General features: G+C 45.1%; 2 protein-coding genes across 2 annotated transcripts; one reads left to right on the top strand and one right to left on the bottom strand.

The window, feature by feature from the left end:
* Window positions 1-1,110: 1,110 nt before the first annotated feature.
* On the bottom strand, window positions 1,111-10,178 carry tgfb3 (transforming growth factor, beta 3). The gene is made up of 7 exons (XM_068751651.1): window positions 9,522-10,178; window positions 5,162-5,325; window positions 3,770-3,899; window positions 3,503-3,610; window positions 2,027-2,183; window positions 1,427-1,580; window positions 1,111-1,342 (listed from the first exon to the last, which is right to left on the bottom strand). Exons 1-7 carry the CDS (start codon window positions 9,865-9,867, stop codon window positions 1,184-1,186), a joined length of 1,218 nt encoding a protein of 405 aa, XP_068607752.1. The 5' UTR covers window positions 9,868-10,178; the 3' UTR covers window positions 1,111-1,183.
* A 1,038-nt stretch (window positions 10,179-11,216) lies between these two features.
* Window positions 11,217-22,213, top strand: LOC137907923 (Intraflagellar transport protein 43 homolog). The gene is made up of 9 exons (XM_068752284.1): window positions 11,217-11,294; window positions 12,378-12,443; window positions 14,755-14,825; window positions 16,830-16,865; window positions 17,595-17,641; window positions 20,686-20,758; window positions 21,479-21,554; window positions 21,655-21,717; window positions 21,932-22,213. Exons 1-9 carry the CDS (start codon window positions 11,250-11,252, stop codon window positions 22,028-22,030), a joined length of 576 nt encoding a protein of 191 aa, XP_068608385.1. The 5' UTR covers window positions 11,217-11,249; the 3' UTR covers window positions 22,031-22,213.
* Window positions 22,214-23,921: the final 1,708 nt, after the last annotated feature.

The following is a 23,921-nucleotide window of genomic DNA, read 5'->3' as shown; positions in this document are numbered from 1 at the left end:
GGGTTGCTGTAATAGAGAATGTCCGTGCAGGATTCAGTTATCTTAAAGCTGGTGCAACATCAGCTTCCAAATCAAATGTGTGTATTCAGTAGTTTACAATCTGTTTTCTTGCAGCAATATGTGCATGTTGAATTGTCTGGAATCATTTTCTCTATCAAATATCACTGAAATCATAAAATATCACTGAAATCATAAAACATGTTGCTCGTGGACTGGAGCTTCTCTCTTTGGTCATCTAAATGTAGCCTAATTATACTTAAAAAGAACACACACACTCTTAAAAAAAAAAAACAGAACAATTCCATCCAACTGTCCATTCTTTAATTAAAAAAAGGTGTTTCAAGGGGTAATAAGAAAAACATTTACAGTTTGTGTTCTAGTTAAGTGTTCACTTAGTGACATACATCATCTCATACAACAGAAAGGCTTCACTTTAAAACAAAAAAAAAGCAATCCCTGGAATCACCATCCTGTTGTATTACAGAGGTAAACATAACAATAGAAATACTAGTTTGAAATAAAAGGTGGTTTCCAGCATGTTCTCTCTTTTTTTTTTAAGGTCATTGTATTCAACAGCATTCAACCCTAAAGAAACAGTGTCGGGAGCTGCGCCATGCACACAGCCTCAGTTTCCAGCTCCGATGCTTGAAGTTCTGGGAATGAATGATGAATAATGAAACATTACTGATGTGCGACCCTCTTCCATGTAATTCTATCCTGCATTTGTACAAAAAAAAAATGCCCTGTTTTACTTACTGCAAATATTGTATGTCTAAATGAATGCAGTAGTCATTGTAAGACATTTATTGTTCTGCTCATCTTTTATTGGGCTTTGAATGCCGATGCTACGTAAAACTGAGGTACAGGCTCTTCAAAATACTGGAAAACCAAAAAAGAACGTTGGCTGAAGAGGTCTGGTGGGTTTGAGAGCATGAAGTGGTGTTTGAAAAAGGCTTCTGGTGAAATGCCGCCAATGATTTTAGAGAGTGGTGGACTGCATCTCTCTTTGGGAGAGAGAGAGAGAGCTCAGGTGAGGCTGAGCAACGGTTTGAGGGACGAAGGAGGCAAACTGTATCGTGCTTGCCCCCTCCCCCCCCCCCCCCCCCCCCCAAATCCTGTCTGCCTGCTCCCGACTAGAGATGGGAACAGTCACATCCCACGTCTCCCGCCGGACCCTGACGCCTTAGCTGCATTTACAGGACTTGACTACCATATTGGAGAGCTGCTCAACTTTAGGGGAGCGACCCACGTAGTAGAGGATGGTGAGGGGCTCCAGGTCCTGAGGAACACAGCAGGGTGATGCGGACGCTTCGGGGTTCAAGGTGTTGTACAGGCTCAGCAGCTGTGGAGGGAAGAGCAGAAGGAGTATCGGGATCAGAAGCTGTTTTTTCTTCTCCAACAGATTTGATGTAGAATTGAGTCTCACCGAGCTGTGGGTGGTGTCTGCACTATGTAGGTAAGGACAGGGTCCAGAGCAGAAGTTGGCGTAGTACCCCTCAGGCTGATGGATCCCCCTCCAGCCCAAATCCTGGCGGAAATTAATATATAGTGGTCGCACACAGCAGTTCTCCTCATAATTGCTGCAGACAAGAGATGGCAGAGCAGGTTACACACTTTTAAAGGTACACTTTTTCCTCCACGTGGCCGCACAGCTAGAGTTGACGGAGCGGTTTGGGAGTCCCGCTATTAGCTGTGCCCTTATTTTCCGCTTTGGAGACAGTCCAGGTGTCTTTGGCGCTGCCTGACAGAGGAAATCCAGAGCTGAAGGGATGGCGTGTGAGAGGCGGTGGAGTTGGCTGGGACACTGGGACGGATCCAGACTTGTATCAGCTAATGCCTCTGTCGCGCTCATCTATTCTAGATGATTAACGTTTTCGCGTGGGCTGGTTTACTGCTTGACAATAAACCCGCACACCTGCTTGCGAGACTCGGGCATCTAATAATGGCCAAAAACTTTAACTACGTGTTTAAAGCTGCAAAACGGTTTAATACATTGCATTTTCCAGAACGAGGAAATGTGCCTTACTTAAAGCAGTAATTGGTGTCAAGTGCCCGCTTGCGCCTGCGGGAGGAGGAGTGGGCTTCCAGCCTGTGGGAAGGCAGCATCATGAGGATGAGGTGAGGGTAGAGCTGCTCCTTTTGCTTTTTCACACGGCTCAGATCGTCATAGTCCGCTTCCACGCCTGCAAGAGGAAGTCAGTCCAGAATATTGAATAATATTCAACAGGCCTTAACTTCCTCCTTTCCTCCATTCTCCTCCCTGGGACTACGTCTGCTCATCCAATCTATCCCTGATAGTTAAAGCAGCGGATATCTCCGGAGAGATGCTGGTGGTGGATATGCACGCCTCTCCTAAATTTTGGGGCCAAGCGCACTGAGCGCCGTGGCAGCACATTCCTTGTGGCCAAGCCAGTCGAGAGTATTCCCAGGACCAAGCAGGCGAGCGCTAAGTGAGAGACCAGATCAATTCCCATGTCTCTCTTCCTCTTTGAGAGGAAACCCATTATCTTACCAAAAGGATCTCAATGGGTACAGGAGGAATATGTTAATGACTGGACTATAACCACATCCTGGGAAATGTTGTTCTACATCATACTATATACACAGTGAGTGACTTGGAGAAACTCCTCAGGTGATTTTCATTTGGCAGGAAATCCCACCAAACAAAAGCTCGACTGAATCTTTTATACAAGTTTAAAATATTTGCACTTTCATCAGATCCTCTCCCGTAAGTACAGAGTCCACTCCACGAACATGCAACATCTCACAGATGCCACATATACGAAGCATATGGGAGAACGCCAACTACTGCATGCCAATATTCACCGATAATGTACTTCAATAATAAACCATAACATTATAACGATAAACATGACAGGCAGAAACAAAATGTCAAACTATTGCAACTTCTCATCATGTGGCGGCCGACATGGAGAAAATCCCACTGAATTTGATTACAAGGAATCTTGACTTGTCTTCCTTAAAGAAGAAGAAGAAGAAGCTTTATTGTCGTTATACAGTTTGTACAATGAAATTACAAGGTTAGAATGGAAAGATAGTCCCGAGCACGCCGCCACTATGGGCCAACATAACCTAATACGTGTTTTTTCTAATGGTGGGGGGGGAAACCGGAGTACTCGGAGAAAAACCCATCCAGACACAGAGAAAACATGCAAACTCTACACAGAAAGGCCACGTTGGTAATGGTTGGGATCTGAACCCACGACCTTCTTGCTGTGAGGGAACAGCGCTAACCACTACGCCAACGTGTCACCGCTCTGACGGCACGGCAGCCCTCTGATCAGCTGTGAAATAGACTGCCTACACCCTTCTAATGTTCCGCCTTTTTGGTTTAAAAAAAAGTTTTCTCTGGTTGATGGCCATTTTGAAACCCTCATTGTTTTCACCATCTTGTTAAATACAAAAATAACAATCTAGCTTGCTCACGCACGTCCATTCCGTTACTGATGTAACGGAATGGACGTGCTAAACGCTGCCTCACCTTTGAACTTGACCTCCAGCACCTCGTTGGCGTTCTCGATGATGTCACCGTTGGGCCTGAAAGTGTGGCAGGGACAATGCACGCTGATCTCCAGGCCAAGATTTGTCTCTGTAGGGAGGAGGCGGGACAAGAGCGATGTAAGAAGCTGATATTTATCGCAGGCGCCATTAATCTTTACTTTCATGTGAACTGTAACGCCTTTTTTTATTTTTATTTTTTTTTGGTAATGGGGTTTGATGCGAGACAAACTTGAGGAGTTCCACTCACGTCGATACATCAGCCACTCCCTTACTGTCTCGGTAACGTCAAAGGAGACCCACTCAGGCGTTCCCTTGGTCAGGACGTTCTTGCCCCCGATGTACCGCTGTTTGGCTTTGGGGTCGTCTTTCTGGAGAATCTGGGAGGAAAGATGAAAATATGACCCAGCTGCATAAACTCCCTTTCTTTCACACGCGCGCGCACACACACACACACACACACACACACACACATAACCCAAGCTGTCTGTCTGAGCCAGACTCTTCAGGATGCCTTAGGCCAAATGTCTACTCCTCATGGAAAAAGTGACTCCCTTTGTTGATATCCTCATTTTGCAAGTTAGTGCCTGTGTGTTACCCTTCTGCCAATGAGAACCTGGCTGTCCTTCGTATCAGCAATTAAAGCACTGACTTTATCTAGGGTGTCCCGGATGCGGTGTCAGAGGGGTTGCAGGTATCTCTGCTGGCATCCATGGACTGACTGTCTTATTGGGCTGAGACCCCAAATACACAATAAATGAGGATGGAGGGAAATGCAACGGAACAGTCCAGACAACCTTATGTCCATCAGATGAGAAATGTGTGTGTTTGGGTGGCGGGTATGAGTACATAGCTCCACAGCGGCACTATGGATAACCAGGTTCCTGAACATTGTCAGGATCTAATCTGTCTTCCTGTGGGAACGAAGGGCCTCTGCCAATCAGCTCCAGCATGAAAAGTGTGGGGGTGAGCATGCAGCTCTATTTACTCCCCCCCGGTGGGTGACCCTGTCTCTATCTCCTCCGAGAACCCTGGAAGCAATCTGAGAGCCTGACAGTCTGTATTCAGCAATGGCCAGAGCTGCCTCAGAGGCGGTATGCAGTCCGGAGACGCTTGTCTCCCTGGCAGGAAATGTTGGAACCTGATCATTACTCCTGGTCTCTCATGGGAGATTAATAGGGAACCAAAAAAATACAAATCCACCCTTGCCACTTCACAGACTGAGACAGCTAACAGATGCATCCTTTAATACATGTTGCACATTTCTTTCTTTTTTTAAATGCTCATAAACACACAAATGCAGAGGCAGATCTATAAATCCTCCTGTTGAAAGCATAACACCTTACTTGATCTAACAAGGATGGACAACTGCTCTGAGACTGACAGCTATGAAAGAAGAAACTGCTGAATGGTAATCTAGGGTTTCTTAAAGTCGCCTGTGCAAGCGCTTAAATTTGTGCTAATGCAGAAACCATTTGACAGTAAGCGCATGGAATAAATATCAGCGCATGAAAAGCGAGCGGGAGTTGGACACCCTAATATAAATGTTTTCATCTTTCTTGCTGACCTACACAAGGCTTCTGAGAGCAATGGAGGCCCCCCCCCCCCCGCGCTTCACTAACAGAACGGTCGGTTCACGCACCTGGTAGAGCTCAATCCTCTGCTCGTTTCTCTTGGCACTGTGGTTGGGGATCCGCAGGGCTCGGAACTCGGCTCGGAACAAGTTGGTGGAGTTCTTCTCCATGACGGAAACGTTGAAGCGGAATACCTTGGAGGTGATACCCTTAGGGCAGTAGGGGAGGTCATCTGCAGGTGAAGTGGAAACAATGAAACAGTGGAATTAATTTCTTGTTTGTAGAGAAAATATCAGATTGGATCACTCTCTTTTTTTACTGTATACCTCGATGACCTCATGATGGGGGGGGTAAACGGGTTTACCTTGTGATTATCGCAAAGTTTTTCACAGAGGATTTCCCGCCGCAGGTTTTTACAGATCAAAAACAAACCTAAACCTATAATTTTTCATTACTTTCGAGTCCATTGCAGAGATGTGGACCATTACTTTGAACCATGCGCAATAAACGCAACAAGTTGAAGTCATGAAATGAAAACCAAATGTCCCATGTGTGGTGGTAGAGCGGGCTGCAGTGGGATAATAGCATGCTCCACCGCCCCTCCAGCTCTGAGAGCCCAACAGGTGCTCTGAGGGCTCGGACTGCAGCCCAGTATTCCGTGGAACAGAGAGGAACACGTGGGCTGACGTGCCGTACCAGAACAATTCCTGAAAAACTAACCGAGGGACTCCATTGCCCAAGTATCGACACTAAATGCACACGTTGTGTGTACAGTGTGCATAACCGTTAGCAGAGTCAGCTGAATACCTGGCCACGATGCGATTTTTATGTGAGAAGCTTCCTGTTGTCTGGAAGCATTTCCCCCTTTTTAATACCATAATACCACTGAGCAGTGGGTATTAATCTAACAGGTCAGCCACATGCAGCTTTGAGGAAAACAAGCGCATAGCAAACATTCTTTATGGGCCCAAGTGGAAACCGTCATTTACAGCCAAGCCATGGCTAATTTATTACCCCTTATCAGCCAGCCTCAGGTCTGTTGTTGTTAGAAAGGGACGCTGCACCTTTACCTGAGTTGCACCTCAAGCTATTTCATATAAATGTAAAATGCAAGATTCTCAATTGTTTCTGTGTCTTCCAAAAAAAAAGGAACTTGCACATATCCAAGTATCTGTACTTCATTTGACCCATAATCCTATTTCACTGTACTCCCAGTCATTATCTGATATTTCCACAAAGTTTTATTTTCAACTTTTCCTATTTATAGGCGACCTTTTCAACATTCATCCGCAGCCAGATATCTCTCCAGTGTTTCCACACAATCTATATGGAAGAAACCTCAGTAACCCCCCCTTCCCCCCCGCACCCACTCACTGCTCTGTCTCTCCCCCCCACACACACACACTCTACAGCCCCCCACGGAAGGTGGAAAGCCCCACTACGAGGGGAGATTTGAAATTCTAATCAAGTCTTTGGTTTCCTTTTGGATGACCTCATTTTTCCCATAGCAATGGTTTTAGGTGGATTTCACATTATGGCTTATTTTTGCCAAGGGTCTGCAAGGTAATTTTTTCCATGTTGGTAAGTGAAGAGGATTGCTCGAATAATTAAAAAGAAATACATTCACAAATTTTCTGACTCCCATTTGGTGTGAGTCAGAAAATCGGTCAGTAAGCATCCATCCTGACACTCGGGTCAGGAGGCTGACACGGTTGACCTGTGACCTGTTCAAAGCAGCGAATGCCAACGACCTTCTTTTTTTCTTCTTATTTCTAGTAATACCGCTCAGAAATGAAATATTTTCAGTTTTTGGTGTCACACATTTCTCTAGTTTATATTTTTGTGAACATTGCAAAAACAAATTCAAGTTACTGCTGTGATTTTGTGGAATTACACGCTGTTCTCAGATCAGATTCCAACAGCAGAACAGTCTCACTAACATGCTTGCTAATGTGCACCTTTAGTCAAATAATTAAAAAAAGCAATTTCCCGTTCGTTTCGTTCTCATACTAACACAGGTAAAGTTAAACATGTATGCCAGAGAAAATAAAAGCTTTGTTGTAAAGCCTCTCTCAGGATCGATCAACCCCCCCCCCCCCCCCACACACACACACACACACCAGGGTGTTGACAGACAAACTTCTCAGGAATCACCCCTCCGCTTCCTTTCACCTAGAGAGGTTTGACTGTGATGTCAGTGTCTCCGCAGTTTTGAGGCGGTAAACAAAGGAAACAGGAAGACCGAGGCAGCAGGTGCTGGCCAGCTGCTGGGGTGTCCAGCTCTCATAGAGGACAGCAGATGTTGTTGTAGTAGTCAGAAACTAGAATGTATTAGTATTATACTACCATGGTTTGATTTTCCCTTCGATATGACCCAGATATGAAAGTTTAGTACGGCCTCTCTTAAACGCTGCTGCCTGTGTATCGTGTAAAAATAATTTCCCCCCTTCCTGCTGTGGCAGACTCTGACTCTGGAGGGTCACTGATGAGATAATTCTTCTCTACTCTGAAGAAAAACAACTTTTTTTTAAAAATCCCCCCTGATTAAGGAAGAGGAATCAAAAATGGTAAAGGAGTGGGAGGTTGGGGGAGCTGTTTGTTTGGGAACAGGCCAGAGGCCGCTGTCTTTGTTTGTTCAGATGACATCATCCTTCTACTATCCAGTGTATCAAATGCTCTGCTGTCCTCAGTCCATATTTATTACTGACCCAGCACTGAGTCAATGACTGGCTTGAAATCTCAATGAAACGGCGTCCTTCCTGGTGTAAGCCCTGGCCTTCCGAATCGTAATGTCAGTGGATTCCTAAAATGTTATTGTGTTCTCTAGTTTGTTTCTTTAATAGATTTTGGTTTGTGATGTTAAAATGTTCCAATCTCATCTCCTGCTGTAGCTCCAGTCTTAGCCAGGCTCCAGCCACAGGCATACAGTAATTGGCAAATGCCTCGACTTGCATTTGTAGTAACATCTCATAAAGTATTCTAAGTGAGCTGAAAAAAAATAAAAAAAGATCTAAACACTCCCACCCTCAAGAAAAGGATGAATGTAAAACTCATTATATCCAACAGGAATGAAAATGAACTACACAGCAAAATGATCAAGGTGACAGACATTATGTTCCCACATAGTGCAGCATGCCCTGCTCGTTTTAAAATTACTTAATGGAAAGGCTGAGAAAAGTGCAAACGAACGTATGTTGGCACCTTCTGTTAATCTTGTTAATATCCTCCTTGGGTAAACTGTTTGGTGCCGAGAGCGTTGCCAGTAGTAAGTCACGCTCATGCCTTGCGTTACCACCTACAGTAGGGTCTACAGCATGAAACCAGCATGATGTCTCCTGGGCTCCTAGCCATCACTGATCCCACTCCTTGGACCTCTGTTTGTTTTGGGAGCTCTGGCTACCTCTGACCAGCGGATAAACCCTGGGTTGTGTATTTTGAGTGTCAGAGGCACTTTGTGGGGACCCGTGAAACGGATTTGATTCGGGGTTAATGCTGGAAGCAGCAGAGGCTCTGTGTAGTGTCACGGCACTGCATAAACACCTGTTGATTTCAAAATGGTAACGCTACGGACTAAACCGGCCCCTGACCCATGAAAAGGCAAAAAAAAAAAAAAAATCCAGCTCTTCCACTTAAAATCCGAGTTTCTCTGGGGAATCTGCTGCTCAGTGAGCTTCTGTTTCTGATTTCTGGAAGAATCAATGGACCGTACTTTATACAGGAAATACCAATATGGATGAACAAGGGAATTAGATCATAACATAATACAGAGCTATCCCGCTCCCTACTACTAGAAAGAAATAGCAGAAAAATAGAAGTGAGCGTCCTAACAGTGGATAAAAAATATTGGGGAACTTACGGCCAGAAATGGAAATGAGGTATTGGAGTTGGCAATAAATACTCGACTTAACTGCCTGAGAATTTTCCTCGCTTAAGAATGTGTCAGACTTAGGCTGGAGTTCCCATGGCTTTGGTGTGAGGTATGTATGAGGAATGGTACTCATTTCAATTAGACTGTTTACTTTGCGCTCTCCTTTGCGCGCCGCTCCGGTGCTCACAAGCGCGTCTGTGCGTAAAAGCTGCACAGACGTTAGTTAGTGGGATTTAACGACAGCTGGAAGACGTATATATCCGCTGTTTCGGGGGGTTGGTTGGGTCACCTATAATAAGTGTCTCTGAGGCAAAACAAAATAGGCTATAAGATTCAGAGGTGAGTATTTTAAATAGCCAGAGTAACTTCTCATTTGGATGAAGTTTGAGTATTTGCTTCTAAATAAATATCCTTCAATATAAAATGTATTGCCAATCACAAATAAATACACCGCCCTATATAGAATCAACCACAACATCAACCGTCTTATTTTATGTTATAAATCTGATAAGATGTAACAGAAAGTTTAAGAAGGATGATCAAAAAAAAACAAGACTTACTGTTATCGGGGGGGCCATTAATCATGTTGAACTTGTAAATCTCTTTGGCATAGTACTCGGTCTCCGTGTTATCCTGCCCGCAGCTCTGCTGTCTGTCTCTGCCGAGCTCCTCAATGAGCTCCTTGGTGCTGTTATAAAGAGCCAGAACCTGAAACGGCACTTGACTTGGACCTGTTGTTTGAGGCGGACTGGTCAGCCGCAGTTTACTGAGAATCTGTCCCCGGACCGCCTCTACTCGCTTTTTCTTTATGTGGTCGATGTCCACAGTGGTGCAAGTGGACAGCGACAAAGTCATTGTCACACAATTTGAAATGAGGAAAAACACGAGCGCTTTGCCCAGATTCATATTTTTTTTTTTCGCTCTGCGCGCACTGGCGACCGAGGCTCGTCAAAGTAAAAGAAGACAAAAGAAAACTAAATTCCAATTTGAACAAAATCCCTCTTTTCTGTTCATTCAGGTCGTGAGTGAGTTCTGCTCCTGGAGGATTCCCATTTTCTCAAGTGCTATGTCATCTTTGTCAAATGCGCATTTGAATGGGAGCAAATCCGTGCCATTTTGGAAAAATAATCTCAACTCTTCATTTAAACTTTTTTTTATCCTACTCTTCATCCCCCCCCCTTGTCTCATACAAGCATCTCTTCTCTGCTTCCTGAGTTTATAGGGCACCGATATCTGCACTGCGGCTCAGTTTCTCCATTGCATGGGTCTCTTGGAGCCAGTGCGCCTTTTCGCGTTCTTATCACCCTGCAGTCCAGCCTCAGCCACGCTCTCTCACACTTTATAGTCACAAACTGTGACGTTTGAGAGGGAGGGGCAGCAAGTTAGTTACAGCCTCTCTCCCCGAAGATGACATCTGTCCTATTCTGATTTTTTTTCTCTCTCAGACCTTTTTATTTTTTTTCATTTTATTTTATTGTTTCCAATGAAGCTTGAGAACACGTGCCTACATCCCATTTGTGCAATATGTGATTTCACAAGGAAAATAATACTTTGCCAGGAATCTATTTCTGTTTTCTACTCCCTGGATGGATGAAGAGAAGGAATAATTAGTATTTTAGAATGGAAAATAAGATAATGTGTTGCTGTATGCTCCCACATTTCCATCAGAAAGGATCTTTAGTTTAAACGAGGGGTGCTTTTATACCATATAGGTCTCAGGTCGCTACACAGCACAAATAAAAACAGTGTTCTCTGGGAAAATCAAACGCCGATGGGGGTCTGAAGTTAATACACGGGATCTATGATCTGCTCCCGTTCAGCTTCTCCTTGTAACATCAAGGACGCGCAACCCCGACATCTAGCGAACGTCATGGGAACCTCCACGCACGAGTTTTCCTTCATCGCTCACACAGTGGGGAACACGGAGGTCCTGCAGTAGATAATATTATGTGACGGGGCTCTATTTCATTAATGATGCCCTTTTAAAAATGAAAATTAAGTTGAGAAAATATGGTAAAAAGCAAATTAGTCAGTCAGTCAGTACGCGAATTCATTCATAAATGGCACATAAGTAAATACTTTTAAATAGATTTACTTTATTTGAAGTGGAATTTATAATCGTTTGCATTTTTAGTCAAAAGCGAGCGAACCGACTATTTGTTTACATTTTACATAATGACGTCACTTCACAAGGCGGGGCTAAAGGCGCTAGCTCCCTCTGATTGGTGCTGCTATGTGACTCTTGTTGACATCCAGGAAGACGCTGCTCGGTAGCAAAGAAGGGGAAGATGGACAATAGCTTTAACCTCGGAGATTCCGGACCGGTGAAAAATGTGAGTGAGCCATTTGAATGGCAGAGGTACAAAAAAGCGAGTTAGCGTGAGACTGCGTAAATAATGTTAGCCATGCCTGTAGCAGAGCTCAGTGGTTAGCGGTGTTAGCTTAAGTGTTAGGATGTGCACAGTTTAAAGTTTTGTGGAATGTAGTCTTCCAAATGACTGCGATTAACAATTATACAAATAAATTATCATTCTAAATGTAATGTCTGGACGTGGGTACATGGTACCGAGTTAAAAAAAGAAAAGAAAAGCTGAGCAGATAGTGAAAGGTGATGTGAAAACACTGTAGACTGCAGAGGGAGTGACTATGTCCTTGCATCGTCGGTGTGTGGCTCACATGGAATAACCTGCACAGTACAAACCCACAGTCTTGTTTTACAGTCCATCTATTTAAGCAGCCACAAGGTGTATTATGTGGACACGAATATAACAAAATGGCAACCCAAATAACCATGTGATGGTTGATTTAGAAAGTGCAGATATTCCTGTCTTTGGGGGGGGTAAGAAGAGCTATCCTTGAATAAGACATCTGATAGACACCATGCAATGCTCCAAAACCTGGATGCAACATTCAGGACGAATGGTGACTTCACACATGAGTAAGTTACTTATCCATTATCTGGACTCTCTACCACTCAGTTACAACTGAAGAAGCCTCTTGGTTGAGAGGTGAAACATCTTCAACTAACCTTAACCAGATTATTTTTTGCTCTTCTTAATCTAGATGGTAATTTTCCTTTGTAGCCCAGAGGTTGCCTTTTCCACTTTGCATCAGCATCTCAGATGTTCTTGTACATGGCTAGAGCGCCACATTATTTAAAATAAAAGATTCAATTTGCACACAAAGAGAAATGCCGCGCCACGTCTCCAGACAATTGGAAGTTGTGCAGAATGTCTTGGTTTGTGGAATTGGAAGAACCCGAACCTGACGTGCCGGATTTTGTCCACACGGGCAACATTTGGTTGGCTCATTAGATGGCACCGTTTAAGCTCAGAAAACCACAAAGTCTTTGGTAGCTCTTCTGGTTTTGTGATATTAAAATTGATTTTCCATTTTAAAATATGCTCATTTCCCAGGTTGCGAAGTCTGGAAGAAGAGCACGCCTTGCAGCCGACCAATCCTCATTTGAAGATTCTCGTTATGTAAGTCCCCCCCCCCCCTCCCCCACACACACACACCTCTGCTCCAGTAGGATAAGTAATCTATCGCAAGATAATGGACAATTGCATGTTGTAATTTCCGCCCATAATAAGCTTCATCAATATGCATTTTGGTTTTGTCTCGTATGTAAATCACAGGATATTGACGAGGTAGGTAGCATGAAGGAAGTGGTGACTTTGCATGACCTCTCCTACTTTAACTGTGTACCTTTTACTGTATAGTACTGCTGTCTAGTATTAGTAATTGTTTAGTTCACTTCGGCTGGTTGTATGTGATCCTCAGGCCTTTAGAGATTCACTCCCTCTCCGGTTACAGCACACATAAAAGCACAATTTCAGCACACATGGCATATAGCTTTAAAGGAGCACTTGCTTTCAAGTTGCCTTTTTCCTACTTCAGCAGCTTTGAAACCTTATACAGTCAGTGCTTCAAAAGTGTGGCTGCTGATATTCCATTCAAGCTCTAAATCCTTAATAACTCTACAGCAATTTTATTAAAACCTCTCTGAGTGGGAGTCATTTTACATCTCAGCTGAAATGTTGTAAAGTCTTCTCAGTGATGTCTAAATTTAGACTGAATGTCGGGGAAAATATACGACAGAAGTCCAAATACAAGACGGATGCACTATAACAAATAATGCCACTTTAGTATCTTCGGCATCGAAGGAATCAGTCTTGTCTCCTTGATTGGCAAACTTTGAACCAGCCAACATTCCCAAAGCATAAAATTCCGGTAATGCTTTTACTTTAGGCTATTCTTCCCAAATTAGGCCAACTTCCCCCGATGTATGAACCAGTATTCTCGTGCTCTCTCTGACCTGCTGTGGACATGCAATACATTTTTCCAAAGTGTTTTGTGGGTGGGTTTATTTGTTTTATCAACCCTGACCTCATCCGCCCCAAAATAGCCGAACTGATTGGTCACATTCCTGAAATCCTTTTAAACAAGGAATCATTTGCTTTTATGGGCTCGCTGGGTTTGGTCACCATAACGTCCTCGCTCAAGGGACCGTCGGAGAATCCTAAATTAGAAACCAGAGGGGATGCGTGGGCTTCCTCAACAGCCATAACTATTTTACTACGACTTCGAGGTGCATATTTGGTCATGAAGAATTGGAAGCCCGCATTTGTTTTGTTTCTCAGGACACGAAAGGTTCTAAAGAGAAATAACTGTCAGAAGATGATTGAATGACGCTCGCAGACTCCTGACCCTATTATCTTGTCTCTCATGAAGAATGTTAATCGTCAGATATACCAAACTTCAAGCATCAGAGGATTCTTTTATTTTATTTTATTCCCTTGTGCCCTCAGTAAAGAGACAGTAACTAATTGCACAAAGTTGAGGGAGCTTGTTCGGCCTCAGATCTCTCGATTAATGGTAATATACAACGGAGTGAAGTGGCTCCCCTCCCTCTGCCCCGCTTAATGGTGATATTCAAATTTATAAATGGCTTCGGTGAACGAACCAGCCATGAAAGATTATTTCCTCTTTCATCATAAATGAAAGAAATTCTTCATGAGCACTTTGTCCTCTGCAGACCCAATTTAGTAATGAGAAATGTTGTGCCCCCCCCCCCCCCCCATCCCTAATTCATTTGTCTAGTGCCCATTCCTGAGTGGCTCTGAGGAATTCATTCATTCAAGTGCTGGTCCCAGCGTTCCAGTCTCATGATCGAGATGCGTAGTCAGTTTACTATTTTCAGAATCAAAGAATGAGTTGGAGGGAGGCATATAGCCCCCCCCCCCCCCCCCCCTCGTAGTCCTATTTTTGGGTTGGACTTGCAGGCCCTGGCGGTTCCCACACTCTGCTCCATATGTTCTGGTGCTGGAAATTGACAGCATTGAAAACTATAATAAACAAAACAATGAAGTGCATTTCGAGGCGTCTGCACTGTGTATACCAGGCGTGTTGTTTATTATACAGAACGAGAAGTGAACTTTGGTTTAAACGGCCCTAAACCTTTTAGCATGACAGCTAAACTTGTAATGTGTATACACAATTTGTCTTTTTCCTATTTTTTGTTGGGGGGTAATTCTCTGCAGTTTTAAACAAGAGGCCCCATATACTGGCTTAAAAAAAACAACAACTCATGTAGCAAGCGTCGTGTTCATGGGTTTGGGGTGATGTAATGTAATATATTCATCTGCATTTCTGGTAGATAGAGACGCAACATCCCACAAAACGTATTAAAGCCTAGCATCAGTTGTAATGCTTAAAACTACCACGCCTGTTTCTGGTGTGAGTTGCTAAACACTTGGATGAAGCTGCTAATAACCGCCTCTTGTCCTCCAGGGTGCCCCCCCTAAACCACCCCGGCGGCAGGGCGGCTGGGCAGAGGAGAGCTCCGGGTCCGGCTCTGCCAAGTACGTACGCTCTTCCTCCGTCTCTCCCGGGTGAAAGTGATGACTGCAACGCTGTGTTCTCAGGTTATGTGTTATTAATGGACCCTCGCTCTGTTGAATGGGCTTATTTATCAGTGCATATTCTGGACTCGGGCTGCGAATCAACAAGGTTAGAGGGAGCCTGTCTGAGCGGGCAACCCTCCATTCGTCTTCATCTGCGAGCAAGGCGGTAATTGACACGGTTAATGCGTCAGCCACAGGAGGGCACTGTTGGGCAGCTAGCCGCTTCATCGCAGGGATTTGAGCTGCTTAATCACGCTTTAACACAGCAGCCTGCTCTTTACAAGAAGAGCACCATGCGTAGAATTCAGAAAATATTCGGAACACACGGAAGCTATTGGCTCAAAGTGTTTTTCCTACGACGAGCGGATCCTACGTCTGACATTTTATGTGTTTTGCCTGCTCGTTTCTTTGCAGAGGTGAGAACACAGGGGATGAACCGAAGTGATCAGGCTCTTAGGGAAGTTGGGAGCACTGCAAACTAGAGCTTTCATTTCCCGCAGAAGGTCAGCTTTTTTTTTCGCGTCACCCGGCTTGATTCCCGCTCTCAAAGCGATTGAAATACAGGAGGTGTAAAAGGGGTTTGAGCACACATTGATCCTCTCTGAAACAAAGTAAGTAATGGCCCCCCCTGGAACCGGCAAGGACTTTTCCCTTCAATGTCACCCCTCATGCTCAATCACCGCCACCCTCCTCCCACTAATCCCAGCGCAGAAATCCCGGGATTTGTCGATCTATCACTTCTAATTGACACTAAATGATCTGTCAGTTTATTGATGAACCTTTGGAACCAGGTTGTCACAATATATTTTATCCCTAACAACTTTTTGCAGACAGTTTTACCATGTCTATCGCTTTGCCTTACATGAGTCTTAATCAAGGGGCCCGTAATGTGTCTTAAGTGTCGCCACCCCCGCTCCTCAGACAGGACACAGTCCAAGGGCAGGCAGGTGGGATCCCTCTGAGCCCTGCCTGGGCCAGACACTGGCAGGATGAGCACACGCCAGTAAATATTTAGAACTAAGAACGGTGATGTGATTGTGTTAGTCAACTCCTCATGTTATTGAGAGAGAGAGACTGATTGTTAATAAGGGAATAACAGGGGTGTGGAATGCCAAATGGAAGAATTCAGGTTTTCCTTTCTTTATTTTGTCTGTTGATTTTTATCCCAGCTTTAATAAATGTATACATGAAAGGCTTTAATGATGAATGTTTTCAACAAAGAAGAAGACAGGATCCCTCTAATGCTGAACCCAAATGTATAGAGCCTTTACTTCCTTTTGTTCACCTCTCCGGTGATTTCCCTGAACACTGATATTCGTGTAATACGGCGACTTGTGTTGTGATGCGCACATAGTTTATTACTTGTGTTCTTGTGATGTGTGTGTAATTAAAATCTAAAATGTTCTTGCAATACAAGTTTTTTTGTTTTAATAACCAGCAGGGGGCACTACACAACAAGGAGAATGAGCTAAACCATTTCACAGAATGAAAAAATGTCCTTCCTTTAACTTCTCGGGCGGTCAAACATGCCAGACTACTATCAAACAATGATTTTTATGATTAGTGATCCATAGGTGGGTAAGAATGGGGTCGTGTCAGTTGTCGCTTTGTGTCTGTTGTGATCATTTTATGTCTGTTATAAAGAAAAAAGGTAGCAACCTTTCTAAAATCAGAATATGCCACAAAAACAAAATGGTTTGAGGTGACTCAGTCAGAAAAAGCAGTATTTTGGTGTTTAATCTGAGCTCCGAAGAGAAAGTTGTGAAATAGTTTGTTAATCCAGCAGGAGGTGAAGATGAGGCAGATGAGAAGCAAAACCGTGGCGCTGCGCATATCTGACAGACGACGACTTCTAGCATCGGGACCGTTATTTTGAAGGAATGACAAAGTGGAATCCAACTTGTGTGTAAATGTTCGATAGATCAACGCAATGAGCTCGCCCTTTGTTCTGATTCCATGCAGGTCGTCAAGACGACCCGCAGCCGACGACTTGGAAGAGTGAGTCGAATCCGTCAGACCCCTTAATATTTTATTGCACTTCTTCAGTCACATTTTTTAGTGTTCGGAGGAAAACGGGTCAGTTTAATTGTTTGTCCCCTTTGCGATAAAGTGCACCTTCAGATTGTCCTTGAATGTAGTCGATCCTTGTCTTCCAAGAAGATCAGATCACTTAACATAATTAGAAACCATTGTTGACAGAGTTTTCATCACTTTTATTGCTGTTAGGAGCCACGTTTTTCTGTTATTCAAGATATTCCTCACCCTCCTTCCATCACTCTGCGACTAGACTAGACATCATGAGGAGTGGAAGGCGGAGGACACGACCATCTACGTTTCCACTCATTGTTGCGGCCCAGCGCAGCGAGGTTGAGGTTTCCCCTATAAAGACGTTACCTTGCGGATAATACCTGACACAACTGGCTTGTCTCGGTAAAACGTATTCCGACACTTCTTTGCAACAATCCCGGAGGTGGTCCTCCCTGAGGAGGCCATGCCAGCCACACAGACAAGCACAACGGCGAAGGTTGTAAAGTCGAGGTAAACTTAAGCAGAGAGAGAGAGGGCAGCATAACTACCCCACGATAGAAAGACAAGACAAAAATAGACCCATCATCAAAGAAAAGTAGCCCCAGAGCAAACTCTCTCACTCCCTACGATGACCTCACTGTTGGGCTGCATTTTGAAAGCATTAAATAATTCATAATCTCACACTTCCTGTTTTTACAGCCGCCGCCTGAGACCACAAACTCCCCAGGGATCAGATGATGAAGGAGGTAAGGGCAACCGTTGCTACCCCCCCCCCCCTGACTCCCTCCTCAAAGGCAAAGAAGAGCCCTCCAGTTCCTGCCTGGCACATTCATCCTCTGGAAGTGGAGCAGATAAGCAGGCGGTCAGATCATCGCTTCCCACTGACGCTCACGTCATATTTCTCCTTGAATCCAGCGCGGAGTTATGTTTTCAAACTTTGCCTTTGACCATTGCCTGACACCGTATGTGCACAGAGACGGCGGGATATGCTAATAAAATAAGGTTGGAGCCACAGTTGATGGAGAGTTAAACCTTCCCTTTACCACCCAGAGCAACGCAGGCATAAACACACACACATGCACACACACACGCACACACAGCGTCAGGCAGAATACCGATCCAGTGGTTATCGAGTTATTCTGACCAAATAAATCAGCGCCTTGTTTATCATCACTATTTATCCAGAGTCAGCCATAATATGAATATCTAGATTTTCTTGCTGTTTAAAAAAAAAATCATTACAGTATTCCTAGCATGTTAATTTTTTTTTTTTTAAAGTATTGATACAATACAAAACCTCCAAATGGAACCTACGTCACATGATTATGGAATTCATTGCACTGACGTTGATACGCGTGTTCATAACGTCTGTGTCCCGCCACTATGGGTCGGCTCAAATGGCTGTTTGGATAAAGAGTCCAGAGGTTCGGTTTTCATGCGGTTAACGCCTCCGGAAAGATTATTTATCTGTGGGGGGAGCCCTCTTAATACCGAGCCGGAGGCAGCAGCATTGGAAATTACAGCGCTGAGGGTTAGTGAGATAGCCCCCTGCGATCTTGATTGTGTCCCCTCCCCTTATCCCTTATGTCCACTGGCTACAAGCTTTTACCCGGCCCCCCCCTTGCTCCCATCTTCCGATCAGCTGCCCCCCTCAGACTCCCGCGGGTCACCTAAAATAGCAGCGGTATCGCAAACATGCTCACCTGCCTCGTGTTTAACCGTCTTACCCCTAAGCCTGTGGTGTCTTTCAGTGTCCTCGCATAAAGCTGTCCAAATGGACGGTCATTTGACTGCCCCCCCCCCCGTGTGTTTGACTGCATTAGCCCCAGCGGTGTAGATTGGCCCTTTGCCTGCCGGGCGAAAATGTCTTCGCTCACAGCAAACGATCCTCTTTTTTGATATTTACCTGCTTCTCCGATGAAGTTGGACGCGGGCGTGTAATAAAAGATACGGGTGGCCTCGCTCGCCGCGAGACAAAAACCCACCTTGATGCACGTCCAGCCGAGGGAAGGGAGCCAGCTCCTCCTGGCGGAGCTGCCCTTGGCGTCCCCGAGAAAACACTGGCTGGTTTGCAGCTGCGCCGGCGCCCTGCTTGACCTCCAGTAATGGGCCGAGTTTGAAACTCGTTTAAGAAATGTTGTTCCTTCTTTCTCATAATCGCAGCCTTTTGCATGTAGACGACGTACGACTCCCCGCTTCACATTGGACTCAAGGAGTGTGTTAATAGTGTATTGCTGGCCGAAAGGAAAAACAGTGTTTGTGTGTGTGCGTGTGTGTGTGTGTGTGTGTGTGTGTACAGAGACAACTCGGGAAGCTGTTTGCAGAGGGCTGGACGGCGAGGCTTTTTGATGTCATTGAACTAAGACCATTACATTTGATTGGGGGTCCGGGGGGGGACGGATTCTGCTGAACGCTGTGCTTTGTAAATGAGAGGACAAAGTGTCACCGGGGGCCTCATGAATATGAAATACCCCGCGCCTGCATTTATTTGGGTATCAGAAACGCAGATGAATCTTGTCAGCGCCCAAACGAGGATGGCATTTTTAATTTGTGTTTAATAAAATAAAAAAAGGGAAAGAAATAAGTTAGCGACAGAACGCTTTTGTTATCGGCTTAAAGTCGACGGATTTGAAAGTTGTCTTGTGAATTTTTGTTCCAAATCAGAGCAGCATCTCAAAAGTCCACGACAATTTATGTAGAGTTGAAATTTAGTTCCATTAAAGATCGATGTTTTCCTCCGCTCCAGTTTATTTCCAAGACTTATTTTGGAGGAATGTGACATAGATGTCAAGATATTTTCTCACGTCAGTTGCAGACTTCACCTCTATTTAGCTCCTCTATTGACTTTCCCCTCAGGCTACAGTACTGTGGTTAGAGATTACTGACAACCCTCTTGATGCAGTGCCACTCAACTCTCTCTCTCTCTCTCTCTCCCCCTCCCGTTCAAGAAAGACACATCTCTCCTGATGTTAACACGTATTTTGTAAGAGCAGATGGGAACATTTATTTCTTATTTCTTTTTTTTTTAAATGAGATATACGGTAACTTTCTAATAATGTTGCCACGCACCAAAGCACAAATATCTCAGAATGAATATCTGTCATGTATTTTTATTCATTATTGACTGCTCAGCTTATTTTCATCCGTTCTTTCTCCGTCCCTCATTATCTCCCTGCTCCAGCGAACGTCCATCAGAAAAACGCTGTGAAAGTTTGCCCTGTCCTTCTTGGGAGCGGCGCCGCGCTCTGTCCTGTTGCGTTTTGCCAATTAAAGAGGGTTCCCACTGTTTGAGCAGCGGGCCGGCGGCTCCTGGCTCTGTAGCCCCTGCCAGGCCGCGCTGTGACTTCCGACCCCACACAGATGGGCCCGCAAACAAATACTCTTGCACATTGCTGGATGCCGCCCCAGTCGGAGTGGCAGAGTGGACATGGAGGTCGGCCTACCAGCCACTTTGGGTCCTGGGGGGGTGGGCAGCGCTGACAGGGCCCAAATGCTAAGGTAGCAGGGGGTGCTTTCTGGGGAGCCCCTAGCTAGCGCCCCTCTCGCAGCAGGAAGAGCTGCTGCTTCGCCTCTTGAATATTCATGGCCGCATGGCTATTGTGACAGGACAGCTCTTATGAGGGTGCAGCAGGAGGAAGAGAGGGAGGAAGTCATTCGCAAAAACGTGCACGTCTAGTCGCCACGCACGCTGGATAAATCTGTAATGCATCATTTTGCTAACGGATTTTGTCTCGTCTGGACGCATTAAAATGAAACCCGTTTTGTGAAATGTTGTGTTCGTGGTTTCCAGACATCCCGGTGATTCCAGATCTTGACGAAGTACAGGAGGAAGATCTCACCATGCAAGTTGCAGCTCCACCAAGGTGCAGTGGTGAATGTCTTCAACTCATACACTCAGCACTAACACACACACACACACACACACACCCCTGTGTAATGGGTAACCTCTGTTCGTGCACAGGACACCGGATCAGTAGCCTGCCCTGGTGACTTTGATGGTTTCCTGTCCTCCGTTCACGCTCCTGCAGAGTGTCTGGCTTTATTGGGCTGAAATGGAGAAATAACATTTGGATGTGATTTATGCAACGCTGTTACCCGGGTCCCGGGTCCTTTGATTTACAGGGCAGAGAGACACACGTCGACACGTGTCGAATATGTAGCAAGGCTATGACAGCGGTGGAGGTTATTAGGCTGGGGCTTGCTCTCTGTGTGAGATAATATCCACATTGAACTCATTGTGGGGGCAATGTAGCGTGTAATGTGCAGTAAGTAGGACTGGCATGCGCTGCTAGGCCCCGGACACTTTGAAAGCCCCCCCCCCCCCCACACATTTAATATCAGCCCACAGATAAGCAGCTGGGTTTCAATTTGAAGCGTTTACCACTTGGCAACCATCTCCTGCTCTCGGTGGCCTTCGCTTCAAGTCTTCGTTGCGCAGAAACTTCAGACGCTCCTGCAAACTTCTCCATTTTTGTTCGTTTGCTGTTTGAAAGCATTTAGCTGACCTGGCTGGGATTGATCGGACTGAAACACAACTCTGTTCATTACCGGATGCCTCATCTAAAGCCCCGTCTCTTTGTTAGCATCCAGGTGAACCGGGTAATGACCTACAGAGATCTGGACAACGATCTGAAGCATTACTCTGCGTTCCAGACCTTAGTACGTCAATGCCATTTATTATTTCTGGGTTGTTTCTGTTTCCCCCTCCATCACCTACATTTGTGCAAACTAAAGACATTTTACTGTGATCTCTCTTCAGGACGGAGAGATTGACTTGAGGCTCCTCACAAAGGTTCTTGCGCCCGAGCAGGAGGTGAAAGAGGTGAGTGGCTTTTTAGTAAATATAACCTGTGGGCTCCCAGCAAAACGCCTGTCCAGGTGTTTCTTAAGCACCCCGAGAGGTTGCCAGTCTCTCCCAGGTAATCAAGATTTATGATATGTACATTAACACCCTCCTTTGCAGGGCTCTCTCTCTCTTTGTATGTCTCCCTCTGCCCCTCTAATTCTTCTCTTCTGCCTCGTCGTTTGTTCTGCAGGATGATGTGAGCTGGGACTGGGATCATCTGTTTACAGAGGTGTCCTCAGAGCTGCTGATGGAATGGGATCAAGGAGAGAGTGAGGAGAAGGCTGCGTAGCCGCCGACATGATGAGGAGGAGGTCTGGACCGGGGCTTTTAATGGCTCCGGTGGGAACTGGGAAAATGTCCATTAGAGAGAAGGGGCAGTGACTTTGGTCACAGTAACTTAAGTTACTGTTTGTTACCTAGAATTTGTATTTTGTAAAGTATAAGTGTAGCATGTTTTGTAAATAAAGTTCTCAAAGAGTGCAGCGTTGTCTTGCTCTCTTACACTCTTCATCCTTGTTTCTTCATATAAGCTTCATTATCACCAATATTTGTTTGTTTTATTGGTCTGTTTGTCCTCAAAAAGTTAACAAAGCGTTCAAGACAATAGGTGGTATCGTGAAATTTAGAATGTGTGACAGGATTTACTTCGATAAAAGCCCCTAAACTGTTTTCAAATTGTCCAGATTTCATTTATGAGGGCGCACGCTTCAAGTTCCTCATAGCTTTTAACTTAAAATAAGCGTCACAGATAGGAATTCCCTCCCTTGCATTATCAAAAGTCCAAGGTTGCTAATCAGCTAAGCTGAAATCCAGTTGATTGTGTTCAAATGAACATTCCTCATTAAAGCCTACAACCTTATTGTTATCGACTGTGCCATTGACTTTATCTTCCAGGTCTTCGATAGGAGCAACCCCTTCTTCACTATTATCTCAAATGCATTGAACGGAGTTCTTATTGACACCTGGGGGATTAGCATACATTATTCCTTATAATGAATAAGAGGCTGTAAGTTGTGAACAAGACAGCAGTTTGTGTTTGTATGTACGGCCACGGCTTCAACGCGCGCCGGTTACGTGTATCAGCATTCAGTTTTGTCTTTGGTTCATGTGTGCGAATATAAATGCGGGCCTCCGATGTCAGGCCGGGTCCATTAGGGAAACAGCTGTAACATTTGCAGATTGTGATGAGGTTTATTTCCGCAGCACAGGGCGGTCTCATGACATTTGAGGATGCCCAAGCAAAGTCCTCAAGGGCGCGTAATCTATGCATCTAATGGCTCAATCACAAATAGATCCCGACTTTTTTTTTTCCCCATTTGGTGGGCTTTGAATCAACTTCAAGTGCAATACTTCAGGATGAAGCTATCACACGGGACATTTGTGCTCAGAATAATTGTTCGCGGCAGAATACTTGAGTTCGGTGTTCGAATGCACTGAGCGATCTCTCTTTCTCTATCAGACATGCGAACAGACATTTTTTTTTGTTTTTTTTGTTACCACCTCCACAATTGGCTTATTTAGCCAGACTTAATGAATTCTGCCCATATGCCCCGAGCAGCTGCTATATTGCCCCTTCCTCCCGCCCCTGCCGAGCTGCGAAGTGCCCATCCATGTAGAGACAACCTCTAGCTGTCTCTCTGGAGAAGGCTAAGCCTGCCACTCCTCTGCTGGCAGCCGGCCGGTACTGTCTGAGGTGGACCAAGGACTCAGATTAGGGCCCAGTGATCACGGGGTTGCGGCCGCCCTCCAAAGATTGGCCTGAGCGTCGGTGGATCAGAGAGGGGATTAGAGAAAGAGAGAGATTCAGAGATGCTGTTTGGCATGTGTTTGCATCCAGCTTCTCAAAGTGACCCCTCTCTACTGCCTCATCCTGCCACTCCCTTTATTCTCTCCGTGTCTCTTAGTGTGTACAGTAAATCCCGATACTGCGGCGAGGTTTACGGTGACCTCTCGCCATCGAGGTGCAGTGAATTCAATCACATCAAAACAGCCACAGCGTATACATACTGAACAGACAGCCGTGCGCTGCAGCAGAGCTTTGGTTATAGCAGGAGGAGCGAGGAGTCACCCGGAGGTGACACAATTCTGGGGCCACGTTGCTGCTGTGTGTGTGTGTGTGTGTGTGTGTGTGTCCTGCAGATACAGGAGGCCTCACATGGGTGTACGCTGTGATTTGTTTC

Source organism: Brachionichthys hirsutus, chromosome 18 (assembly GCF_040956055.1).
Source record: "Brachionichthys hirsutus isolate HB-005 chromosome 18, CSIRO-AGI_Bhir_v1, whole genome shotgun sequence".
Lineage (NCBI taxonomy): Eukaryota > Metazoa > Chordata > Actinopteri > Lophiiformes > Brachionichthyidae > Brachionichthys > Brachionichthys hirsutus.
This window is presented reverse-complemented; position numbering and strand designations above follow the sequence as displayed.